The 23639-nt window shown below is 43.5% G+C and overlaps 2 protein-coding genes across 2 annotated transcripts in view; one reads left to right on the forward strand and one right to left on the reverse strand.

Moving 5' to 3' along the window:
- The first annotated feature begins 1029 nt into the window (after positions 1–1029).
- si:dkey-7k24.5 (somatomedin-B and thrombospondin type-1 domain-containing protein) lies at positions 1030–12239 on the forward strand. Its single transcript, XM_055912374.1, has 5 exons — positions 1030–1521; positions 8116–8307; positions 9081–9159; positions 11104–11280; positions 11517–12239. The coding sequence occupies exons 1-5, from the start codon at positions 1281–1283 to the stop codon at positions 11635–11637; spliced, it is 810 nt and encodes a 269-aa protein (XP_055768349.1). The 5' UTR covers positions 1030–1280; the 3' UTR covers positions 11638–12239.
- The window catches only part of kcnb1 (potassium voltage-gated channel, Shab-related subfamily, member 1), a 72087-nt gene continuing 60455 nt past the window's right edge, over positions 12008–23639 (reverse strand). The window contains exons 3-4 of the mRNA XM_055912372.1: positions 18877–19087; positions 12008–18744 (exon numbers count right to left, since the gene is read on the reverse strand). Coding sequence (XP_055768347.1) covers positions 16904–18744; positions 18877–19087 — 2052 coding nt within the window. The 3' untranslated portion in view covers positions 12008–16903. The remainder of the gene's footprint in view (positions 18745–18876; positions 19088–23639) is intronic.

Consider the following 23639-nt stretch of genomic DNA (forward strand, 5'->3'; position numbering starts at 1 on the left):
TTACTTGTGGTTTATTTAACATGTGCAACTATCCAGAATACAAGTCCTTTAACAGGTGCCATGTAGAAACGGACCATTGGATGAGTTTACTATGTGCCATGCTTATCTGAAATGGGGGAACTACCCAAGTAACATTTGATTGGACTATGAATTGTGCCTTTGGATTGTCTATGACAGTTAGAGCTGATCTGTGTTTATTAGAGCGGTAAATGCAGAGGTTCTATTGAGGCAGTACTCCCAGACTACACCAGGACAGGGCCCCTCTATGGGGCCGCTCTCTCTCTCTGTGTGTGTGTGTGTGTGTATGTGGGTGTTTTTTTGTATTTGTGTCTGTGCGTTTGTGTGTGTGTGTCAATGCCTGGGAAACTGCCCCGCCACGCCCACACGTCCTCAAGCACACACTCAGTACTGAGTAGCTGGGAAATATGTATTTGAGCGGAAGACCCATGCTGCTGCACTATCCACAGTGTTGTTATTGTTCTGCATGAATGGTCCTGGCCTTAGGAATTTGATCAATCCATTATTTCACATGTTGAGGCACAAGCGGCCAGGAAAGCTGGCAGCTTAAGCTAACAGGGGTAGAAAGAATGGGCTGTGCAAAGCAAACAAGTTACTCATGCCTCCCACTAATTAATCCAGGGAAAATGGGCATGAGGCCACATACTGTCACTGTAGGCTACTTATCATAATAAAACCTTATGGGTTGAAGTAAAGATTCTCACAGGCCTGCACATACATCCCTACCGTGATCATTCATTAACATTGTTAAACGCACATCCACATATCATGCAATTATAAAATCACCATATAGTAAACAGTAGCCTGCTTAATGACCATGTTATTTTAAATTAAGAGCCCCGCAGAATATGATATATACAAATTATGAAAAATATGAACAAGAAGCCTATGCTTCACAGCTGTACTGTTTTCTTTAATTTAGTTTTGAGGCAAATGAGCTTCCTTGTAGGGAGCGCTGTGGTCAGAGAAACGAACTGTCCCTTTAAGAGAGCGAAAGAGAGAGATATGCGCTTGACAAAAGCCATTGCAATATATTGCCCAATAGCACTTGGAATCCCATTATGGGGATAGTTGCTGAACAAACTCTGTGTTAAAAACTTTTCAGAATGATAGCCTATCTTTTCAAAAAACTCGAAATACTTAGATAAACGACATCGAAAGTCCCCTAGTATCAACTTCGGCGTGTGAACACAGTTTTGCGATTTTACAGGTGTTAGCCGCGGCGCTAAATCCCACAGAAATACTAATCTAGGCCAATAGCCATGCACCCGTTCAGTTATACTGTTACCGGCCGCTGGCTCCACTCCTGTGTCGTGCTGCTAGTTTTGCTGGTCGTCCCGAACGAGGCAGGGTGTCAGGACACGGGTTTTTGCTGCACTGGGCACGACCGGTCGTGCGTCAGTAAGGGATGGAGAGTTGACCGTTCATATGGCACCTGCTATTGCGACCAGGCTTGTACCTCTACTCTGGACTGCTGTCATGATTATGAATTCGCCTGCCCAGGTAAGTTTCCCATACACTATACAAAAGTATGTGGACACCCATCAAATTAATCATGCTTCACCATCTGGCAGTCCGACAGACGAATCTGGGTTTGGCGGATGCCAGGAGAACACTACCTGCCCCAATGCATAGTGCCAACTGTAAAGTTTGGTGAAGGAGGAATAATGGTCTGGGGCTATTTTTCTTGGTTCCGTCTAGGCCCCTTAGTTCCAGTGATGGGAAATATTAATCCTACAGCATACAATGACATTCTAGATTAATCTGTGCTTCCAATTTTGGCAACAGTTTGGGGAAGGCAGAGCCGGTCCTGACCTCCCGGGGCCCCAAGCAACATTCTGCTAAGGGGGCCCTCTTACCTGACCCGTGAGCCATGTAAACCATTGTCTCAGTCACACCTGTGCTCCCACTACCAGTGCTCCCACTACAATCCTCCCTCCTTTAAAACACGTTTGCTCCATCTGTCGGTCTAAGAATAAGTTGACCTATACAGAACAGGAGGTGTAAAAACAAACAATATTTATTGAATATAATATGTTCTATAGAATATTAAGATAAGTGAATATTAACATAAGAAATTGTAGAAAATATAAAATGTAGAAAATAATCAAATATATTACTGAGCTTTGGCTCTGCTGCCTGGTAATTAGTCCAGTGTCCACAATATTACACAATTAGCTTTGTCTATACAATGTAAATGTAGCTGCAGCCATAGCCTATAGGGGTATATGTCTCAAAATAGTAAAATAAAACCTATACAGCTGTGTGATTAACTTTGGTTCCCTCTACAGCCTGGGCATTTTCAGCATGGGCACCAGTCATTTACACAAATGCACTTCTGCCATACAATCTTAAATGTTACTAAGTGTGTAAACATTTGAATGTTTGAATTAAAATCTTACCATCAAAATATTCCTCTTCTGCACCTTGAGGCAAAATCATCAATGATGTCATCATAGGACATGTGTTTCCCCACGTCATGATTTATGCTCATGATGGCCAGACCACTCAAACGTTCCTGTGACATGGAAGACCTCAGGTAGCTTTGAGGAGCTTTCATTTTGAAAAGCTCCTCTCTGACGATGCTACTGTTACTGGTAGGGTGACTGCAATTCTTAGGGTTATCCAAAGGTTAGGATAGAGTTCCTCCAGGTTTTTCCTCACAGAGAAAGGAAAGCAGCTCAAAGGCAGTCATCTTATCTGATGGCAGATGAGGTACATTCTGAATCTCGTGTGCCAGATCCATTCCACTGATGTCACAGTCATCTCTGAAGGTTAGAGTGTTTTCAACTTCCATGCAGTGAGCCTTTAAAGATTCACTGGACATCTGAGGCAGTGCTGAAGGTCAGCAGCACTCCATATTTGGTTTTCACCTGGTTGAGTGTTTCAAATCTCTCATCCATGGATGTCACAGCAGAGTCGACCACAATGTTGAAGTAGTTGACTTCAAGGTTTTTCAGTGCCTCAGTCACTGGTTCGTCAGAAGCCTCATAGCTGAAATGCCTCTTGCTGTTTCTCAGTCTCTTCTCTTTCAGAACAGCCTCCACATTCATTTCTTCACATGCGTTTGGCTGTTTTCTGGGCCTCAGAATACAGTTTGCCAGTATGTAGTGAGGGAGGCCTTTGCATTTGAGATTAAATTCACTGCGATATCCAACTGCATTGAGGCGGATTGGAGGAGCTTGTTCACCTTGTTTGTCATTGTCAGTATCTCACCATACGACACAGCAACTCAAGAAGCGGTAGGACCCAACTTCCTCTGCAAGTGCTTGTGCCTCCACTGTCTGGCTTCCAGTAATGCCTCTGAAGCCTGATACCTGATTGTATGAACACTTTGGAGCCTACTCTCCCATCTCGTGTCACTCCATGACTTCACAGTTATGTTCACGTGTTTCTTCAAAACACTCCATTTTTGTGTGCCAGCTGAAAAGGTGAAGAGATTTTGCACATGCCCCCCCCCCCCCCCCCCCCCAAAAAATGCATATTTTGAAGATTTGGCAGCATCTGCAATGACAAGGTTTAGAGTATGTGCTCCACATGGGACGAACACGGCTCTGGGATTTTTTTTTGAGCAGTCTGGCTTGTACTCCTTGCCCTTCATGTTGGCCCCATTATCATGAGCTTGCCCTCTGCCCTCTGCAATCTTCAAATGGGATCTTCAGCTCGTTCGGCTTATCTAAGATGACAGTGGACAGATTCAAGCCTGTGTTAAACTCAACATTCTCCAAGCTGAGGAAGTGCCCCTTGATCTCTGGCTTTCCATTTAAAGCCACACTTCTCAGAATAACTGACATTTGCTCCTGGTGACTGTCAGGTGTACAGTCCAAGATAAAGGAGACGTACTTTGAGTCTCTTACTTGAGTTACTGTTTCTTCCAGAATCTTGTCGCTCACAATCTGTGTCAGCTCATTCTGTGTGCGCTTCTCAAGGTAATGAGCATGTGTGTCTCCATCTTTACATTTGCTGAGATGATTTTCCATAACAGGGTCAAATTTTGCCAGTAATTCAACCTCCTTTTAGGAAGTTTCCATTATCTGGTTGGAAGAGTTTGTCGTCTGAATCCCAGGTTTCTGGGTGATACTTATTAAACGTGTAAGGACATCTGATTCTTTCAGCCTCCAAAATTGGCATTTGTATCTGGTCAAGAGTCTGTCCCCGACTTAGGCGCAGATCAAGTTCTCTCCACTTAAAAATATTGTCCGTGTGTTCAGGACTATCCTTATGGTGTTTCAGAATGGCTTTGATATTTGATCAGTCATTCACACCTTCCTTTATTATTTTGTAGTCGTTTGTAGAAAAGAGCTGTCGTGGTAATTTCCTGTATTACTCAATAAAGAGAGAGAGAGAGCCAACCACACACAAGTCAGAGTTAAATTATATATTCCATCTTGAATATATATACAAGCTTTACCAAAGCCCTTTTTTGACTCTCAGATCAATTCAGTGTCTATAAATGAATTCTCTGAGAGTCCTTACAAAACAATTCTTAGTTTCATTTATAGCCAAGATACACCCCTCTCAACTTACAAAGAATCCTTTACCTGGAAGAGGAGTATCCTATCGCTAGACAGCATCAGCTATAAATCATCGTTCAGTTTGATCTCCCAAGACAAGGTTTCAATCTCATGCTTGGTACTTCGCTGTCTACCAACCATTACCTCATCCAATGGCATATATCAATTGTCATTTGAGATACTCCCATGTCAAATACACCCCCTCCTGGATAAGCTCAGAAAAGACAGTGAGCCTCTTAGGTCATATACTAGATCAAGATAAGGGCAACCTCAGAGGGGAAATACAATGGTTCCAAACACTGCCAAACTCCTTCCCCATATGAGAAAAGTAGGGAGTGACTGGCGTACAGACATTGTATGAGATGACTAACTGGTTCTCCATTTAATAACGCCATCCCGTCACATGATTTAAGAATAGTTACAGATACATTGACTTATGAAGACAAGCCTGACCTCTCCCCTCTCTGGCCCCAAGTTACTTATTCCTAGCTCAGAAGGGAAAATGCACTGTCAATCCTATAGTCCAGAGGGCCCCATTTCTAATGACAAGTATCTCACAAGCATATGATGAAAATAACATCTTATCTATGTTACTTAGCTAAATCTGATTCTGCCACGACAGAGCTTACAGCAAAAACAAAACACAGCGTTGTTTTTGATTGAGTATGAAAGCCAGCTCCTGGTAATATTTTCCCCATTTGACAGCCGTCTCTGTAATAAGCCTGAATGGAAACCTCCTCTTGACTTGTCTTTAGGGTTTGAAAAATCCAGTCCTTGTTTGAATGGACCTCTGCGCACTAACTCAGTCCTCATAAAGTCTGTTAAGACTGGGGGCCAATCTGCTGGGTCATTTGGTGGAGCAGCAACTGTTCTATTAGGGTCTGAGCTGCTTGTATCTGATGCTGGCTGTACACCTCTGGTTGTGCTAGTACTGGCTGAGGCTGCCTGTACTTCCCCTGGGTCTGTGCTAGTACTTGCTGAAGATGGCTGTACTGGGTCTGTGTTAGTACTTGCTGAAGATGGCTGTACTGGGTCTGTGTTAGTACTTGCTGAAGATGGCTGTACTGGGTCTGTGTTAGTACTTGTTGAAGCCAGCTGTACTGGGTCTGTGTTAGTACTGGCTGAAGCTGCCAGTACTGGGTCTGTGTTAGTATTTGCCTAGGCCAGCTGTACTGGGTCTGTGTTAGTACTGGCTGAAGCCAGCTGTACTGGGTCTGTGTTAGTCCTGGCTGAAGCCAGCTGTACTGGGTCTGTGTTAGTACTGGCTGAAGCCAGCTGTACTGGGTCTGTGTTAGTATTGGCTGAAGCCAGCTGTACTGGGTCTGTGTTAGTACTTGCTGAAGCCAGCTGTACTGGGTCTGTGTTAGTACTGGCTGAAGCCAGCTGTACTGGGTCTGTGTTAGTACTGGCTGGATGTGGATCAACTGAGTCTGTGCTTGTACTGGCTGATGATCCAACATCTCCTCTACTAACAAACTTAAGCACCTGTAGATTATAGATAACAATACTATTATACATTTTATCAGCTGCATCAGGCCCATTCAAACTGGCTCCCCCAGATTTGATTTTATAAATTTTAAAATATAAAATACAATTTATACTATGGCTTGGCTGAATACTTGATGGTTATTATTTACTTAGAGATGTGCATCCATATTGCCCAGTATGCCCAGCTAATCAACATTTTAAATTCAATATATAAATCTAATATATACATATATAGTCAATGTCAATCCATTGCTTTCCATCTTGCATTAGTCCAAAGTTGTAACTAAACCTTGACTGAGAGACTAGATAATCATTGTCTTGTTTTAAAATGATGTGCGCCTATGAGGAGTGCCATCACCCATATATTGTGGTTGCCGCTGCAAAGCGCGAGTTTCATTTCGTGCACGCGCATATGAACACATGTTCACGCCCGACGCGGTTATCTTTTCCGAGCTGCTGTTTATTGTTGCCGGTTGGCGTTTATCAAACGTATTAAATAGTTAGTATTTCACTCTCACTTTTGTCAGGCACAAAGTCACAGGACACAGCCCCGGAAGTGGCAGGCAAGCAAGACACAGACAGACCAAGAGATGCACTGCAAGCTAGCACATCAATTTAACGTTACTGCTATTTGCTCTGACATCAAACTTGGAGAGGAAACAAGTTTACATGATCGCTGTTCCCACAATTCACTCTCGTGGTGTTTTTTTTCCTTCTCTTTTCGTGACCAGAAGGATAGTTCCGCTTCATCCTCTCATCGAGTGTAAACATTGACACCCGCTTTGACACGAGGGGGAGGCGGGGCCCTTGCGTAATTTGCGAGGCCCTACGCAACTTGCGTACTGAGCGTATAGGCCCGCCCGGCTCTGGGGGAAGGCACTTTCCTGTTTCTGTATGACAGTGACCCGTGCATAAAGTGAGGTCCATAGAGACATTTTGGGATGAATTGGAAAGCCGACTGCAAGCCAGGCCTAATCGCCCTACATCAGAGCCCGATCTCACTAATGCTCATGGTTGAATGGAAGCAAGTCCCCTCAGCAATGTTCCAACATCTGGTGGAAAGCCTTTCCAGAAGATTGAAGGCTGTTATAGCAGAAAAAGGGGGGGGACTAACTCCATATTAATGCTCATGATTTTGTGATGAGATGTTCGACGAGCAGGTGTCCAGATACCTTCGGTCATGTAGTGTATAATATGTTACCCAAAGTGTGTCAATTTCTACAACACACTAGCATAAGACCTGTGTTTGACAACACTGGATATGGTCATTTTGCCCCAGTTTGGTGTAAAAGTAATTGAGATTCTCCTGAAAGTGTGATGATTAATTGTCATGTGAGCCGTATGATTTGTTTGTAATTCATAGAGTATATACCTTGCTTATAATTCTATACCAATTTACTTTTTATTTAGCTGTCTAAAAATGCTAAATGCTTTTTCAGTGGCAAATGAATACAGTAGAGGGCACTCTACCATAGAGTTGTGCTTGTACCTGCTTTCATTTACCCCTGCCATGTTCTCATGCTGTCCTGTCCTCAGGGCCCGCTCGAGCCTTTTGGGGTCCCTATGTGAGAGTTAGTAGAAAATTCTACACATTTTGTCACGACTTATGCCATGTTAAAATTATATCTGAGTGAGATTGACTAACAAAATCAATGGGGGCCCCCTAGAGGTCAGAGCCATTACATTTTAGTCATTTAACAGAAGCTAATAGCCAGAGCGACTTACAGAAGCAATTAGGGTTAAGTACCTTGCTCAAGGGCACGTCAGATTTTTCACCTAGGCAGCACGGGGTTTCAAACCAGTGACCTTTTTGGTTACTGGCCCAATGCTCTTAACCACTAGGCTACTTGCAGCTGGCCCCTGGGCACGCTGACTAGACTAACTTACCAATCTAAAAAAAAAATGTGAATGATAATTGAGTGACTTTCATTGACTGACATAACGAAAGCAAAAGTGATGATGCACAACCAAATTTCAAAACTACACCTTGTGTATTCTACTATTCTAACTCAACAGTAAGTTGAGAGTTACAAAAAAATAATGTATGTTGCTTATGCCTGGAGCTGGCCTTGCCTGTCCTCCCCCTCCCTCCTAGCGGTGTCCTGTATGCTGAGTGAGTGGACTGCGTGGTCTGGCTGTGGTGAGCCCTGCAGGGCCACAGTTCGGATAAGGAGCAGGGAAGTCCTGCAGGAGCCCCGAAATGGGGGGAAACCCTGTCCACACGTGGAGGAGCACGCCGGCTGTGCAGAGTACAGGGAACACCACCGACAGTGCGGCAAGTCACTAGGTAAGCACCACAGCCATATACTGAGTGTACCAAACATTTAGAACACCTTCCTTGTATTGAGTTGCACCCCCTTAGCCCATAGAATAGCCTCAATTCGTTGGGCATGGGCTACAAGGTGTCAAGCATTCCACAGGGATGCTTCACACAGTTGTGTCAAGTTTCTCAGATGTCCTTTGGGTGGTGGACCATTCTTAATACACACGGGAAACAGTTGAGCTTAACCCAGCAGCGTTGCAGTTCTTGACACACAAACTGGTGCCCCGGTCATCAATTACCCTACTCCGATCAAAGTCACTGAAATCTTTTGTCTTGCTCGTTCACCCTCTGAATGGCACACATACACAATCCATGTCTCAATTATCTCAAGGCTTAAAAATCCTTCTTTAACCTGTCTCCTCCCCTTCATCTACACTGATTTAAAGTGGATTTAACAGGTGACATCAGTAAAGAATCATAGCTTTCACCTCGATTCACCTGGTCAGTCTGTCATGGAAAGAGGTGTTCTTAATGTTTTGTACACTCAGTGTATATTGCCTTAGGCTATATATCTAAATGCTCTGGTAAGGACCTTAACCCATATGTGTTTAATGGCCTCTTGTCTCTGTCAGATATCCCTCTGTCTTCAAGTAAAGGTCACATTCCCAGGTCTCCCTTGCAAAATAGGTCTTCTGACCTCAATGGGCCTACCTGGTTAAATAAAGAAATGTGCGTGTGGGAGCTAAAGCTGTGCTATTGTTGTCGTGGTTTTGTCCTCATGGATATTGTCTTTGCAGTCCCGGCTCTCATCACTACCGGTGGCTATGGCAATGCCAGGAAGAAGAGGGACATCCCTGATAACGATGATGTCGAAGGGTGAGAGATCCGGTCTATGTGTTTGTCTCCTTCCATAGTATTCCTGTCATATTTTCTGACCCCTGTGTGTATATGAATGTGTGTGTACTGCACAGGAGGTTGGTGGCACCTTAAATTGGGGAGAACGGGCTCATGGTAATGACTGGAGTGGAATGGTATCAAATACAGCAAACACATGGTTTGATGCCATTCCATTTGCTCCGTTCCAGCCATTATTATGAGCTGTCCTCCCCTCAGCAGCCTCCACTGTACTTTGTGTGTGGGTGTACAGTGGCAAGAAAAAGTATGTGAACCCTTTGGAAAAACCTGGACTTTTGCATAAATTGGTCATAAAATTTGATCTGATCTTCATCTAGGTCACAACAATAGTCAAGAAACAATAGACAACAAACAATAGACAACAAACAACAATAGACAGTTTGCTTAAACTAATAAAACACAAACAATTATGTTTTCATGTCTTTATTGAACACACCGTGTAAACATTCACAGTGCAGGGTGGGGAAAGTATGTGACCCCTTGAATTTAATAACTGGTTGATCCTCCTTTGGCAGCAACCAAACGTTTTCTGTAGCTGCGGATCAGACCTGTACAACAGTCAGGAGGAATAGTGGACCATTCCTCTTTACAAAACTGTTTAAGTTTAGCAATATTCTTGGGATGTCTGGTGTGAACTGCTCTCTTGAAGTCATGCCACAGCATCTCAATCGGGTTGAGGTCAGGACTCTGACTGGGCCACTCCTTAAGGCGTATTTTCTTCTGTTGAAGCCATTCTGTTGTTTATTTACTTCTGTGTTTTGGGTCGTTGTCCTGTTGCATCACCCAACTTCTGTTGAGCTTCAATTGGCGGACAGATAGCCTAACATTCTCCTGCAAAATGTCTTGATAAACTTGGGAATTCATTTTTCCGTCGAAGATAGCAAGCTGTCCAGGACCTGAGGCAGCAAAACAGCCCCAAACCATGATACTCCCTCCACCATACTTTATAGTTGGGATGAGGTTTTGATGTTGGTGTGCTGTGCCATTTTTTGGGCCACACGGGGTGTTGTGTGTTCCTTCCAAACAACTCAACTGTAGTTCCATCTGTCCACAGAATATTTTGCCAGTAGCGCTGTGGAACATCCAGGTGCCCTTTTGCAAACTTCAGACGGGCAGCAATGTATTTTTTGGACAGCAGTGGCTTCTTCCGTGGTGTTCTCCCCTGAACACCATTATTGTTTAGTGTTTTACGTATCGTAGACTCGTCAACAGAGATGTTAGCATGTTCCAGAGATTTTTGTAAGTCTTTAGCTGACACTCTAGGATTCTTCTTAACCCAATTGAGCATTCTGAACTGTGCTCTTGCAGTCATCTTTGTAGGACGGCCACTCCTAGGGAGAGTAGCAACAGTGCTGAACTGTCCATTTATAGACCATTTGTCTTACCGTTGACTAATGAGCATCAAAGCTTTTAGAGATACTTTTTTAACTCTTTCCAGCTTTATGCAAGTCGAACAATTCTTAGTCTTAGGTCTTCTGAGATCTCTTTTGTTCAGGCAATGCTTTTTGTGAATAACAAACTCACATTTTGTGAGTTTTTTTTATAGGGCAAGGCAGCTCTAACCAACATCTCCAATCTCGTCTCATTGATTGGACTCCAGTTTAGCTGACTCCTGACTCCAATTAGCTTTTGGAGAAGTAATTAGCCTTGGGGTTCGCATACTTTTTCCAACCTACACTGTGAATGTTTAAATGATGTATTCAATATAGACAAGCAAAATACAATAATTTGTATGTTATTAGTTTAAGCACACCATGTTCTTGTCTATTGTTGTAACTTAGATGAAGATCAGATCAAATTTGATGACCAATTTATGTAGAAATCCAGGTAATTCCAAAGGCTTCACATACTTTTTCTTGCCACTGTATGTCTGTATGCGTGTCTGTAATGTGTATACTTATCCAGGTACTGTGTGCAGTTCCAGCTGACCTCCCTGACCCCTGGGTGCCAGCGTAGTGTGGGGCCACACACCCGATGGATGCAGTACCTGAGGGAGGGCCACCAAGTTTGTGTGGAGTGCCAGCCTCCAGCCCTCGCTGCCGGGCAGACACACTGCTCTGGAGATGGAGATGAGGAGGAGAGGTAAGACATGCAGGGCCCACGAGCAAAGGAGGGGGGGGGGGGGGGGGGGAGGGTAGAGAAGAGAGCTTGAGGCTATACATATGTGGTAAAGGACATTCCGTTTAAATCGTGTGTACATTCTAACCCAATGTTGCTTTTCTTGTTTGAAGAGTCAGGTTTCAGCCACTAGGTGGCAGTCTTAGTCTAGACTAGATTAGTAAACGACAGTCTTTCTTTCTCCCTCCCCCCTCTTTCAGTGGCAGGCAGTCTCTGCAGTGGCAGGCGGTGGGTAACCCCAGGTGTCGTGGTGTGTGGAGGCGTGTCGGGAGACTAGACTCCTGCTCCTGTCCCACCGTCCACAGCTTCCTCTTCATATAACCCTGTGTTACTGTCTAGTCTACAGACCTGAGTCTACAACTTCTTCATGGCCATACAGACAGACCGGACAGCACATGGATCAGGCATAATCAAAAAGCAACATCGACAGTGCTGTGTGCATCCGTATGGACCGGACCATACCAGTGTCTAACCTAACAATTGATATGAAACCTCTGCCAACAATTTAATCGTGTTTATGTGGCTGATTCGGGTCATTTTGTTCTCTGGTTGGACAGACTCTTTCTTCTGAAAAAATACTATTGTAGATTATTTTCTAAGTGTATGTAACTGTCAGTGCAGTCTTTCTTTGTATTAGCGAAAGCCTTCAATAATTCCTGTAACACATGTCAATAACCAAAACTCAACCCAGTCATTAATCAGACTTTTATTGAATTTTCAGTCATCCAAGGGGAATGTTGCCTTTTTAAAAAGAAATAGAAAGATCTTGGGACATTGAGACACTTTTTACAGGACAGTTAAACTGGCGTTGTGCATGTTTCACACCCAGTCACGGCTCCAAAGTTACGACATGCATCGATCGAACAACAGAACACTTATACAGCAACAACTTACAGCATTAGAAAGTCAACAGGTAAAAATATTACAAAACAAACAGTAGCCTGGAGACCTACAAAAACAACAGTAGAAGAAGAGGTGGGGGTAGTCTGAAAGTCTGTCAAATCTTTTTTTTCCCTTCAGTTCCCTGGAATTTCTGTATGTTACAATGACTGGTTGGGAATGACTCGTTGGGATCTCTTTCAAATCGATTCAAATCCAATTATTGAATTCCAATTTACCAAGCATTTCAAATGGACCCTAACTCTGAAATCCCAACCTCAATTTCAATGGCATTTGTCTAATTCCTAAATTGTATGTTATTCATATCTTATCAAAAAAAGATAAATAAAAGAAGTCACTTGATTGTGCTTTCTCATTAAAACATAACGCTTACAAATCCTTTGACATCAGAAACCCTTTTGTTCAGGACTACAGTAAAAGTTAAAGCTCTTGTACGCTACAGGACGTTTGGATGTTGGGTGACTCACTCAGAGACGGAGAGAGACTGATGTATAAAGTGCCCTTTAAGAAGAAAAAAAAATACAAAGACTAGCAGCAAATTTACATGAACTTTTTTTAAACACACTGGTCAGTGGTCACAGTATAGCAGTAAACACATTTCACCTTGTCAGAACATTGTCCAGAATCGTTCTACCAAAACAAATATGTAAAGGCTATCGGTGGCTACTTCCTTTCTGTAAGTGTCCATGGTGTGTTTTCCAGTTAGTCTTTCCAACCGATGACACGCCACAGGATCATCTCATAGCAATGCTACAATGTATATAGTGTCTATTCATGACGAATTGATTGTCATCTTTCTTTTAAAGAGATATTTTACGTGACAACTGTCCCTGACTCCCACTATGTATTCTTACAGTGTGAGCATAACATGAGGCCTGGTTATGTGAAACATATGGGACAGCAACACAACTCAGTATTAGACAGTGCACAAGAAGCCAACGCTATACAGATGACAGCCAACTTAACCAGATGGATTTGAAGTGCATTGTGAACATAATGAACATTAAAACAGTGACATTGTATGTCCACGCTACAGTTTCAAATCATATCCCACTGGCACCGACGTCAGTACAACGTCTATTCCACGTTGGTTCAACAAGGTGGTGCCCAGTGGGATGTTAACATTAAACAAGTTTCCAGATAAATTTAAAGTACATGTCGAATTAAAAAAAGGTCATGACAGGCCTGATGGAAACAGAAAATGTGTCGGTAAACTTTCCAAATGTCGACAAAACAGAATATGCCAGACAAGGTGGGATCTTTTTGTGCTGGTAAAATGAATTATGCAAGAATTGGTGGTGGAAACACTATCCTTAAATATTAATAATAACCACAAGATCGAAGTAAATTTAGTCATGCGATATGTTGTGTGGTCCTCCGGTTATGACTTGGGAAAGCATGCAGTTTATTAGGCTACGGATGAATAAATCATGAACTTCACAAGGTTGTGAAAGTGCACGGTGATGAGCTTCCTTCTTTCCAATACATTTCAAGGATCTCATTCTGTTGACATGATGATCGATGCTTGGCTGCCGTTTGACAAATAAAAATAATCTCGCTCTTATCCATAATATACTCATCATCATGTAGATAGGTAGCCTATTGGCTAGAGCGTATATGCCAAAACCACTGGGCACATTTGATATTTAACGCTACATTTGTTGTGACAAAGCCATCAGTAGAGTTGAAAATGCGATGGAAACCCATTAAACATAGATTTTGTTCATTCGGTACATGGGAATTTAACTGCAAAATAATTGTATGTTCACTAGGCCTAAATCATCACGCACATGCTTTTATCCGCAACAAGTCAATTTGATGGAAACACATCTCTGGTGGGAAAATGCGCATATTGTTGTTATGTGGATTTTAGAATATTCGCATGAAAATCTGTCGCCAATTGGATAGAAACCTAGCTAACAAAGTGGAAGCCTTTGGCTGAGCATCAGTCCCTTTAAACATGACAATAACACGCACACACACAGTGTTTGAGGTTCTGCCCTTTCTGCAGTCATTACTATTCCTTTCACAGAGCTCCCCTCGCTCGGATCCAGCTCAGACAGGAATGGGTGCGAAAAATGCGTCTCTGGAGATGCGACATTCTCACCTTTTCACGCTGACTTTTCTCAGAAAGAGGAAGAGGAAGAGAGCCAAGGACAAACACATGGACATGTATGTGGACAGTGTTGTGGGTCTGTCTTTTAATTTATAAGCATCTTCAGTGATATCTATGCACTGTGATGTCTATTCTTCAGAATGCATTATCATACATTTATTCAAAACTATGCAGGGGGGAATGGGTGGTTACAGGATGTTTATTTGTCTACGTGCATTCCTGTGTAACAACTACTGTATGTTTGAGTGTGCAAACTGTGTAAACGTAAAGAATGCATGCATTTTGATACAATTAGACATTCCCACCCCAATTAGCAGAGCTATGCAGCTCTGGCATCAGCCTTGCCAGGATGGAGCTTGTTACTATGGAAACTGGGCAGGCCTGGAGCTATCTTGTAGATATTGTATACCTGTGTATGGGCTGTCCTTTCAATATGTCTGTATGTCTGTGTGTGGATGAATGCAGATGCACTCAAAAAGACTAGACATGCTATTCAATCAAAACCTGTAACTAGGTTTCCTGGATAAGTGAGAAGTAACACTCTTCCCTCTTTTGAATTAATAATCTGTTCAGACTTATACTGCAACCTAAGGAGTACTGTATGGGGGATCTTTCTCTCGCTCATTCCAACTACAGTTCTAAATGGACCACTCTTTGGCTCTATCTTGTTGAAAGGAAAAGTATGATGATGCATGTTATGGCAGCATTATCAATGTTTCACTTTAAAAATGAACGTATATCATAAATGTTTGCTTGGATTTGGAAATATAGGTTCATAAATCCGTTCACCACATTCTTTATAAAGTACCATAGAAATAAACAGGTAATTTTTGTTTTACACATCTCAGCACTTCAGCTGAAGTGATTCTTTTGAACTCTGGACTCTATTTAATCAGTATTGCTGAAGCGTTAATGAAAGCGCACTTGAGATGTAAATGTAATTTCCTATTGAGCTGACACTTGCAGTGTTTACCATGAATGCATTTCCTGCTAACGCGGAAACATTGCTTTTCAATTTCAATAACGCAGTTACGCTGAATTTCCCCGATATGGACTGAATCGAGGCCCTTGTGTCTTGGTGGTATGACTGGGAGGAAGAGGCAGGCTGTTTGGTACATGCATGTCTTGGACGAGAGCTCTCCTAAATGTGTGTTTGATGCAAAAACTCTTCAGGGATATTTATGATTCCTGACTTTAATACCAAAAAGATTAGGTTTCTTTCAACCATACCCCTCTGACTCAAACCCAATACAATAAAAATAAAACAACACACAATCAAGACATTCACAGACAGAAATGTCAGATCAAATGTGGTCCTCTACTCTTACTATGTGATAAAGAAACGGTACCAAGAAGAACAAGATTATTTTTGACAGACTGTGGTTTTCCCTAAGATGAGTCTGGATTGTAAACCTCCAGCAACTGTAACTTGTCTAGAAATATGTCATACAGAATTACTCAAACAGTTATGGTCATGACACAACAGACTAGCAAATCACAAATTCCTATATGTAACCTCCTTTATCTATATAAAAATAAGTCAGGTAAGACAATCTAAAAGTGTGGATATCTTTTAAACACGTACACGCCAACTCACTCAAACACACACACACACGCGCACACAGGCTTAAACACATACTCACATATGACTAAGGCCAGGTTTGGGTCTAGGGGGGCACTAGTAAGTAGCTTATTGGCGTCTACCGTAACTCCTCCCTACACTCTTAGAAAAAAAGGTGCTATCTAGAACCTAAAAGGTTGGTTCCAGGTAGAACCCTTCTGTTTCAAAATATAACCATATTGGGTTTCATGTAGAACCCTTTCCACAGATGGTTCTACATGGAACCCAAAACGTTTCTACTTGGAACAGAAAAAGGTTTTTACCTGGAGCCAAAAATGGTTCTCTTATGGGGACAGCCAAAGAACCCTTTTGGAAAACTTTTTTCTAAGAGTGTAGTTTTCTACAGTGTGAGCTGGGCTGGGGTGGAATGGGACAGTGGTCAGCTGATATATATAGACCTGTGGGAGAATATAGGGGATGACTGTCTTGCTGTTTCCCACCTCACCCCTCATCCTGCCTCTTACCCCATAGCCACTGAAATGGACCACCACAGCCTCAACCAACCAACAGACCATGTCTCTTCCCAGCATGCTCTGCTTTGACCTGCTCCCACGTCTCCCTGTGGGGCCCCTGCTCAGTTGGGTTTGTGGGAGTTTTCTGCCCAGTTCTGTGGTAGCTTGTGTACTGTGGCTAACAGGAAGGGAGGGAGAAGAGGGAGAGTGTTCTTTATCTGTCCTGCAAGTCTTTTCCCATAGTATTGAACACCACACCACAGCCCAAACCCTGCCCTGAATCTCTCTCCCTTCCTGGCCCTTTCTGTCAGTTTGTAAAGGGATTCTGCACAGTGGGTCTCTTTCCTTCACTCTCTTACTTTCTCTTTCTCTCACTTTCTCTGCCTTCCACACAGTACCATGTCTGTGTTTCTCTGGATGTCCCTGACATAAGTCTTCCTTGCTCCAGCTCCCTTAACGCTGGCCGTGCTATCCTCTGCTCTGCCCTATCTCTGTAGCTTAGAGACTCTTGTCCATGGCACTAGACCTTCCTCTGTCCCCTTTGGACCTGCGGGGCAGCTCTGGAACCACATGGTTCTCCGTGTGGCCCCCGCTCCCCCGCGTCCCCTCATCCAGGCCAGGGAATAGGCAGTTCTGCCCCAGCATCCGCTGGGTGGTGCTTGGTGCCAGGTGGTTGATGCCTCTCTGGTTGTAGCCGCTGTTGATGTTCCTGCTGTGTTTGGGGGGACTGGAGCCGGCCAGCAGGCGCTCTGAGGGGCTGGTGGCCTCCGACATGTCCCGCAGGTGCTCGTCTTCGTCTGTGTCGGCGTCAATGTACTTACTGATGGAGGAGTCGTGGAAAGTGAAGACGGCCGGTGTGGAGGTCAGGGCTGTGGTCAGGGTGGAGCTGTCAGGGGACTTGTTCGGTGTCCTGCTGCTGGCCGTGGTGTAGATGGACGCCTCTGGGCTGAGCAGGGAGCGGTCAGACAGGACGGAACTGTCTGAGAGAGGACCACCGCTGCTGGGGGAAGGGCCTGGGCCTGGTCCTGGCACTGACTCCCCTCCACTGCTCCGGTAGTTCACCTTGTAGGAAAGGCCACCACCCTTTAGAGGATTGTTAAAGTGACGAGTGTTGCCAGAACCTGCAGGCTTCACAGCAGAGAGTGGATCCAGCAAGGGCTCATGCTCCAGGGTGGTCTGGAGGCCAGGGTTGGTGCTGACCCGCCCAGAGAGGGCCGTGACTGGGTTGATGTGGGAGAAGCGGCTGGTCTCCTGGGCCAGGAGGGCCAGGCCGTAGGCTGGACTATGGGCGTAGACACCACGTGGATTCTCTTGGAAGTCTGCAGCACAGCTGATGTAGCTGTCAATACTAGACAGGCTCTTCATGTCCCCCACCCCCTCTCGACCCCCTAGCATAAGGTCCCCTGGACCCCCAGGGATGGTCCCCAGCTCCATCTCATCCCTATCCCTCTGCCTGCCAGCCCTGGAGCTCTTGTCTTTGGCGTTGAGGTTGGGCTGTGACTGGGTCTTGGCCATTTGGTTATACATCTCCTCCAGCTTCTGAGGGTTGAGCCCCTGAGGACTGGAGGCCCTGGCCTTGCTGGGGGAACCGGTCTGCGACTCCACAGGGTTGAAGGAGTGGGCCGAGCTGGTCTCGGAGGCGGTTGTGGCCCGTTTAGGTGTCCACTTCCAGTGGCTGGGTGACAGGTGGTTGTCTTGCGTTAGCGGCCTCTCGCTCTTCTCCACCACCACGTCCATCAGCTCGGCACTGCGGGCGAACGCCTCCTTCATGTTCATGGAGACGATGCTCCCATTGCGTTTCGCCCTCTCTAGTGCCTCCCGCCGCTTCACAGCTTTCTCCTGGCGTTTCTGCTCCTTGTAGAACTCAGAGAAGTTGTTGACGATGATGGGAATGGGCAAAGCTATCACCAGCACCCCTGCGATGCAACAGAGACCACCCACAATCTTACCCAGCAGTGTCTTAGGGTAAATGTCCCCATAACCCACCGTGGTCATAGTAATGGTAGCCCACCAGAAGGAGGCCGGGATGCTTTTGAATTTCGTGTCATCCTCGTCCTTCTCTGCGAAGAAGACGAGGCTGGAGAAGATCATGATGCCCATGGCCAGGAAGAGGATGAGTAGACCCAGCTCATTGTAACTCCTCTTCAGGGTGAATCCTAGAGACTGCAACCCTGTGGAGTGACGCGCCAACTTCAGAATCCTAAGGATACGCATGATCCGGAAGATCTGAACCACCCTCCGGACGTTCTGGAACTGTAGAACACTCTTGTTGGACTCGGTCAGGAAGATTGTGACGTAGTAAGGAAGGATGGCCAGCAGGTCGATCACGTTCAGGGGACCTTAAAGATAAGATAAGACAGTAGTTATTACTTGCACAAAACATACAACACCAATAAATACTGTACATTATAATGGACACGGACACTAAAAGTAGCACATCATGAATGCATATTAAGAACGAAAGTGTTTACCTTTGATGAACTTCCATTTGGTGGGCGATGAGAGGAAGCGGAGGAGGTACTCCATAGTAAACCAGGCGATGCAGACGGCCTCTACGTGGGCCAGCTGGGGGTTGTCTGAGGCATGTCCAAATTCGTCTGTGTCCTGCAGCTCAGGCAGGGTGTTGAGAGACAGGGCGATGGTGGACAGCCCGATAAACAGGATGGAGATGATGGCTAGGATCTGGAGAAAAAAGAGAGATGTTATCATTGAGGAGAATCTGCGACACAAAGGCTGAGTTTACACAGGCAGCCCAATTCTAAAATTGTTTCCACTAGTCTTTTAACCAATCACATCAGATCTTTTCACATCAGCTATTTTTCCGAGCTGATCTGATTGGTCAAAAGACAGCCAGAGACATTGTCTGTGTCCCAAATGTCACCCAATACCTTATACTGTATAGTGCATTGCTTTTGACAAGGGCCCATAGGGTGCCAATTGTGAGTATGGGACTCAGTGTCATTACCAAATAGATTATCAGTATCATAATCAGGTCTCTATAGTGCTAATACGTATTTTGCAATGCAGGAGTACTGGACATCTCTGCAAAAAATCTCCCAGATAATAATTGTTGCCGAGTGCAGATTCATTAGTGTAAAGGTTGCGCCATTACTACGGCGAAAACGGCTTGCATCTAACCCAACCAGTTCAAAAGATCTGGGACCTCATCTATAACCGCTGCATACATTTTACATTAAATATCTGCCTGCGCCATTTCTGAAAAGACTGCGCACGCACAAAAATATTGATACATTAACTTGACGTACGCAATATATACGCATCTTTCCCGTTATAAGTCAGACCTATCCTAAAACTGTGTGCGTGTGAACGAGCATTTTAACTCCGCCTGAAAAACCATCACCTGTAAACAGATCTTTTGAATTCAATACTGTTTTGCATGTACTTTTTCCCCTGCACGAAAATGATTCTCGGCATTCTACAAGGTGTGTGCATCACACAGTTGCTGTAGATTGGATGGCGGTACCTTCTAAAGATGCTCCATTGGGTTGAAGTCTGGGGACTACGCAAACCACTCTAGTAAACTGAACTCGCAGTCATGTTCATGGCAATATTTTTCCACTCCTCAGTTGTCCAGTGTTGGAAACCATCAAAGTCAGAAAAGTTGAGGAATGTATTATGCAATGATCATGGAAATTAAGTAAACAATAGGAAATTAGATGCCTATTTCAAATTATTTTAGAATGCAAAGATCAAATAAACCGATTTTCGCGCCTCTGACTAACGGCACATGATTGAATCTTGTTATTATATTAAGCTACCTGTTTTTTTGTGACGAATAAGAGTGTCATCATATATTCCCCATTTGCACAATGGTCTACTACTTTTGGCTTCTTTCAATGCAATTCTTTAACCACTAGAAACTGTGCGTAGGCCTACGTATGGTCTAAACTGAAGTTTGCGGGAGGTTAAGCACATTCTCAAGTCAAGTTCCGTTTTCATAAATGTCCATTTTTGCGTGAAAGCTGGCGCATGCATGTTTTGGGGCATATTTTGTGCAAATGCAATGTTTATAAATGAGGCCCCTGACCCATATTACGGGTAAAACAGTTGTATCTTCATATAGCAGATCACCGGGACTCTCATTTTACATTCAGAAACCATGTCGTGCATAGCTGCTGGAAGTAGGGTTGCCCTGATAAAAAATAAAAAGAAGTACAAAATAAATAAATAGGCCTTTATTACACCTGTATTAGCAGCGAAAAATACCCCTGTTGATTGTGGCATGTGGAATGTTTTCCCAATCCTCTTCAATGGCTGTGCGAAGTGGCTGGAGATTGGTGGGAACTGGAACACGCTGTCATACATGTCAATCCAGAGCATCCCAAACATACTCAATGGGTGACATGTCTGGTGAGTATGCAGGCCATCGAAGAACTGTGACATTTTCAGCTTCTAGGAATTATGTACAGATCCTTGCGACATGGGGCCGTGCATTAACATGCTGAAACATGAGGTGATGGCGGTCGATGAATGGCACAACAATGGGCCTCAGGATCTCGTTACTGTATCTCTGTGCATTCAAATCATCATCGATAAAATGCAATTGTGTTCGTTGTACGTAGCTTATGCTTGCCCATACCATAACCCGACCGCCACCATGGGGCACTCTATTCACAACGTTGACATCAGCAAACCGCTCACCCACGCGACGCCATACACGTGGTCTGCTGTTATGAGGCTGGTTGGATGTACTGCCAAAGAGAAATTAACATTACATTCTCTGGCAACCGATCTGGTGGACATTCCTGCACTCAGCATGCCAATTGCACTCTCCCTCAAAACTTGAGACATCTGTGGCATGGTGTTATGTGACAAAACTGCACATTTTAAAGGTGTTTTTATTGTCCACAGCACAAGGTTCACCTGTGTAATGATCATGCTGTTTAATCAGCTTCTTGATTTACCACACCTGTCAGATTTTTGTATGCATATAACTTTTCTAGGAGATTTCATTTCAGCTCATGAAACATGGGACCAAACACTTCTGCGTTTATATTTTTGTTCAGTGTAATTTCAATGACAGGTATTCTTATCAAAATGTTAGCTTATATAATTAACTAATGTGTTTACAGTGTTACATATTAGTTACATATTACATATTAGACGCTGACACGGTCGCCAGGTGTACGGTGTTTCCTCTGACACATTTGTGCGGCTGGCTTCTGGGTTAAGTGGGCATTGTGTCAAGAAGCAGTGCGGCTTGGCTGGGTTGTGTTTCGACTCTTGGCTTTCACCTCTCCCGAGTCCGTATGGGACTGACTGATTGACTCAAACGCATTTTTTATTTTTTTACCCCAATTTCATGGTATCCAATTGGTAGTTACAGTCTTGTCTCATCGCTGCCACCCCTATACGGACTCAAAATATATTTTGATTTGTTTAACACTTTTGGTTACTACGTGATTCCATATGTGTTATTTCATAGTTTTGATTTCTTCACTATTATTCTACAATATAGAAAATAGTAAAAATAAAGAAAAACCCTTTTGACTGGTACTGTATGTCAGATATATGCTATTTAGCCAACGGTTTCATCCAAAGCGACTTACTGTTAAGTTCAGTGAGTGCATTTCTGAGTGCATTATCAGAGAAAGTATCAGAGCAGAGACAGGTTATGTGTCTACTTTGCATGGCAAAACAACCAACAACTTTATGGTACAATGTGAATTGGAAATGTTTATTTTTCTGTTTTGTGTCTACACATGTCACATGTTAAATTTTAATGTATGATTTATTGTTAAGGGAAAAAAATACATCTTCACCCAGGATAGTCAATGTATGTCCAGTGTTATTGTAGAAATAAATTTAACAAATGCATGCTGTCTTGAGGCCAGTGTGCTGGTACCAATCAAGCACCCTACAATAAAAAAGCTGACAAGTCTTTGTGTGTGTTTGGTTGGAAGCTCAGCCTAATGCAGGGGGACTGACTTGGAAAAGTTATTAACTCATGACCCACTTATCTGACTACAATTGCCTGCTAGCTATGAGTGAGCGTTAGAGTGTGAGATAATGCTTAGCCAGCAGAATGGCAACGATGTGACAGTTCAACCAAAATACAAAATACAAAAAGGTCAAACAATGGATGGAAACAGCTTTTAGAGCACAAGGAAGCCCGAAAGTAGAAAAGTCATATTGTTAAATGTAAATTCATGCAAATAATTTTTGGCATTATACATTTCATAAGTCTATGTTTCATTTTCTATCTAAAAGTTTGAATACAAAACCTTTTTTAGAACAAACAAGCCATACGTAACTTGCTTCATTCAAAAGTATTCCGACTGTATTCAAATACAAATCAATTCCAATGGTATGATATATATCCCAAGATAGGTCCCAAGGTTACTGTTGTCTGATCTTGATGTTATCCAGCAACGGTAGTGCTTTAACCTGAGATTAACTGTAGTAACATTGGATATAATCCATCTCTCCAGAGCATGTATGGAACATGTGTGTATACCAGTGGAGGCTCCTCAGAGGAGGAAGGGGAGGACCATCCTTCATAAAAATAGTGAAACATTTAAAAATATATTGTTTTTTAAAGATATTTCCCCCAGCAAGGCCAAGGCCTCCAGTCCTCAGGGGCTCAACCCTCAGAAGCTAGAGGAGATGTATAACCATTTATGTATTCAATGAAGGAATGAAGAAGAAGCTAGCAAATGCAGCTAGCTAGTTTAGCCTACTCAAACACCTGGCTCAAACAAAGGGATGCTATTTTAGATAGCTCGCTATGACTATCCAACACAACACAGGAACTCTTCCAAGTCAAGGTACATTTTTGGTTTAACCAATTTATATTACCACCGGGGCCCGGCGGTGTAGCTGCTAAACTGCTTACTGACTGTACAATGTACTGCATGATTGTTTACTAACGCATTAGTTCTATTAGCCACGTTGATTATGATGTTACTTTAGCTAATATGGTGAGAATGATGTAGGCTGTGTGTAGAGGTATGATATGGTTTGGCTTGAAAAGTTTATTTAGCCTTGTCACATACAGCTGATGTGTTGTGCATTGAAGTACACAAGCGAAGGGTAAAGGTGAGAGGAGGAGAGCGAGTAGATGCGAGAAGGAATACAACTTGGCTGCTATGAAAGTGAACTGTGTTTACGTGTGATTACGGGTGTATTCATTCCACTGATTCTTCTGTTGAAAAACATTTCTCAAACGGAACGAAACGGGGATAAACATACCTGAATTTGTCCAATAGAAACT

The sequence above is a fragment of the Salvelinus fontinalis genome, chromosome 3 (assembly GCF_029448725.1).
Source record: "Salvelinus fontinalis isolate EN_2023a chromosome 3, ASM2944872v1, whole genome shotgun sequence".
In the NCBI taxonomy this organism is placed as follows: Eukaryota; Metazoa; Chordata; class Actinopteri; order Salmoniformes; family Salmonidae; genus Salvelinus; species Salvelinus fontinalis.

What these genes read in the sequence shown, in the direction of transcription:
- si:dkey-7k24.5 (XM_055912374.1), top strand. Translation starts at nt 1,281, where the DNA reads ATGCACCCGTTCAGTTATACTGTTACCGGCCGCTGGCTCCACTCCTGT. An exon ending in ACAGTGCGGCAAGTCACTAG is followed by an intron (nt 8,308 to 9,080) that starts GTAAGCACCACA and finishes TTGTCTTTGCAG; the next exon opens with TCCCGGCTCTCATCACTACC. An exon ending in GATAACGATGATGTCGAAGG is followed by an intron (nt 9,160 to 11,103) that starts GTGAGAGATCCG and finishes ATACTTATCCAG; the next exon opens with GTACTGTGTGCAGTTCCAGC.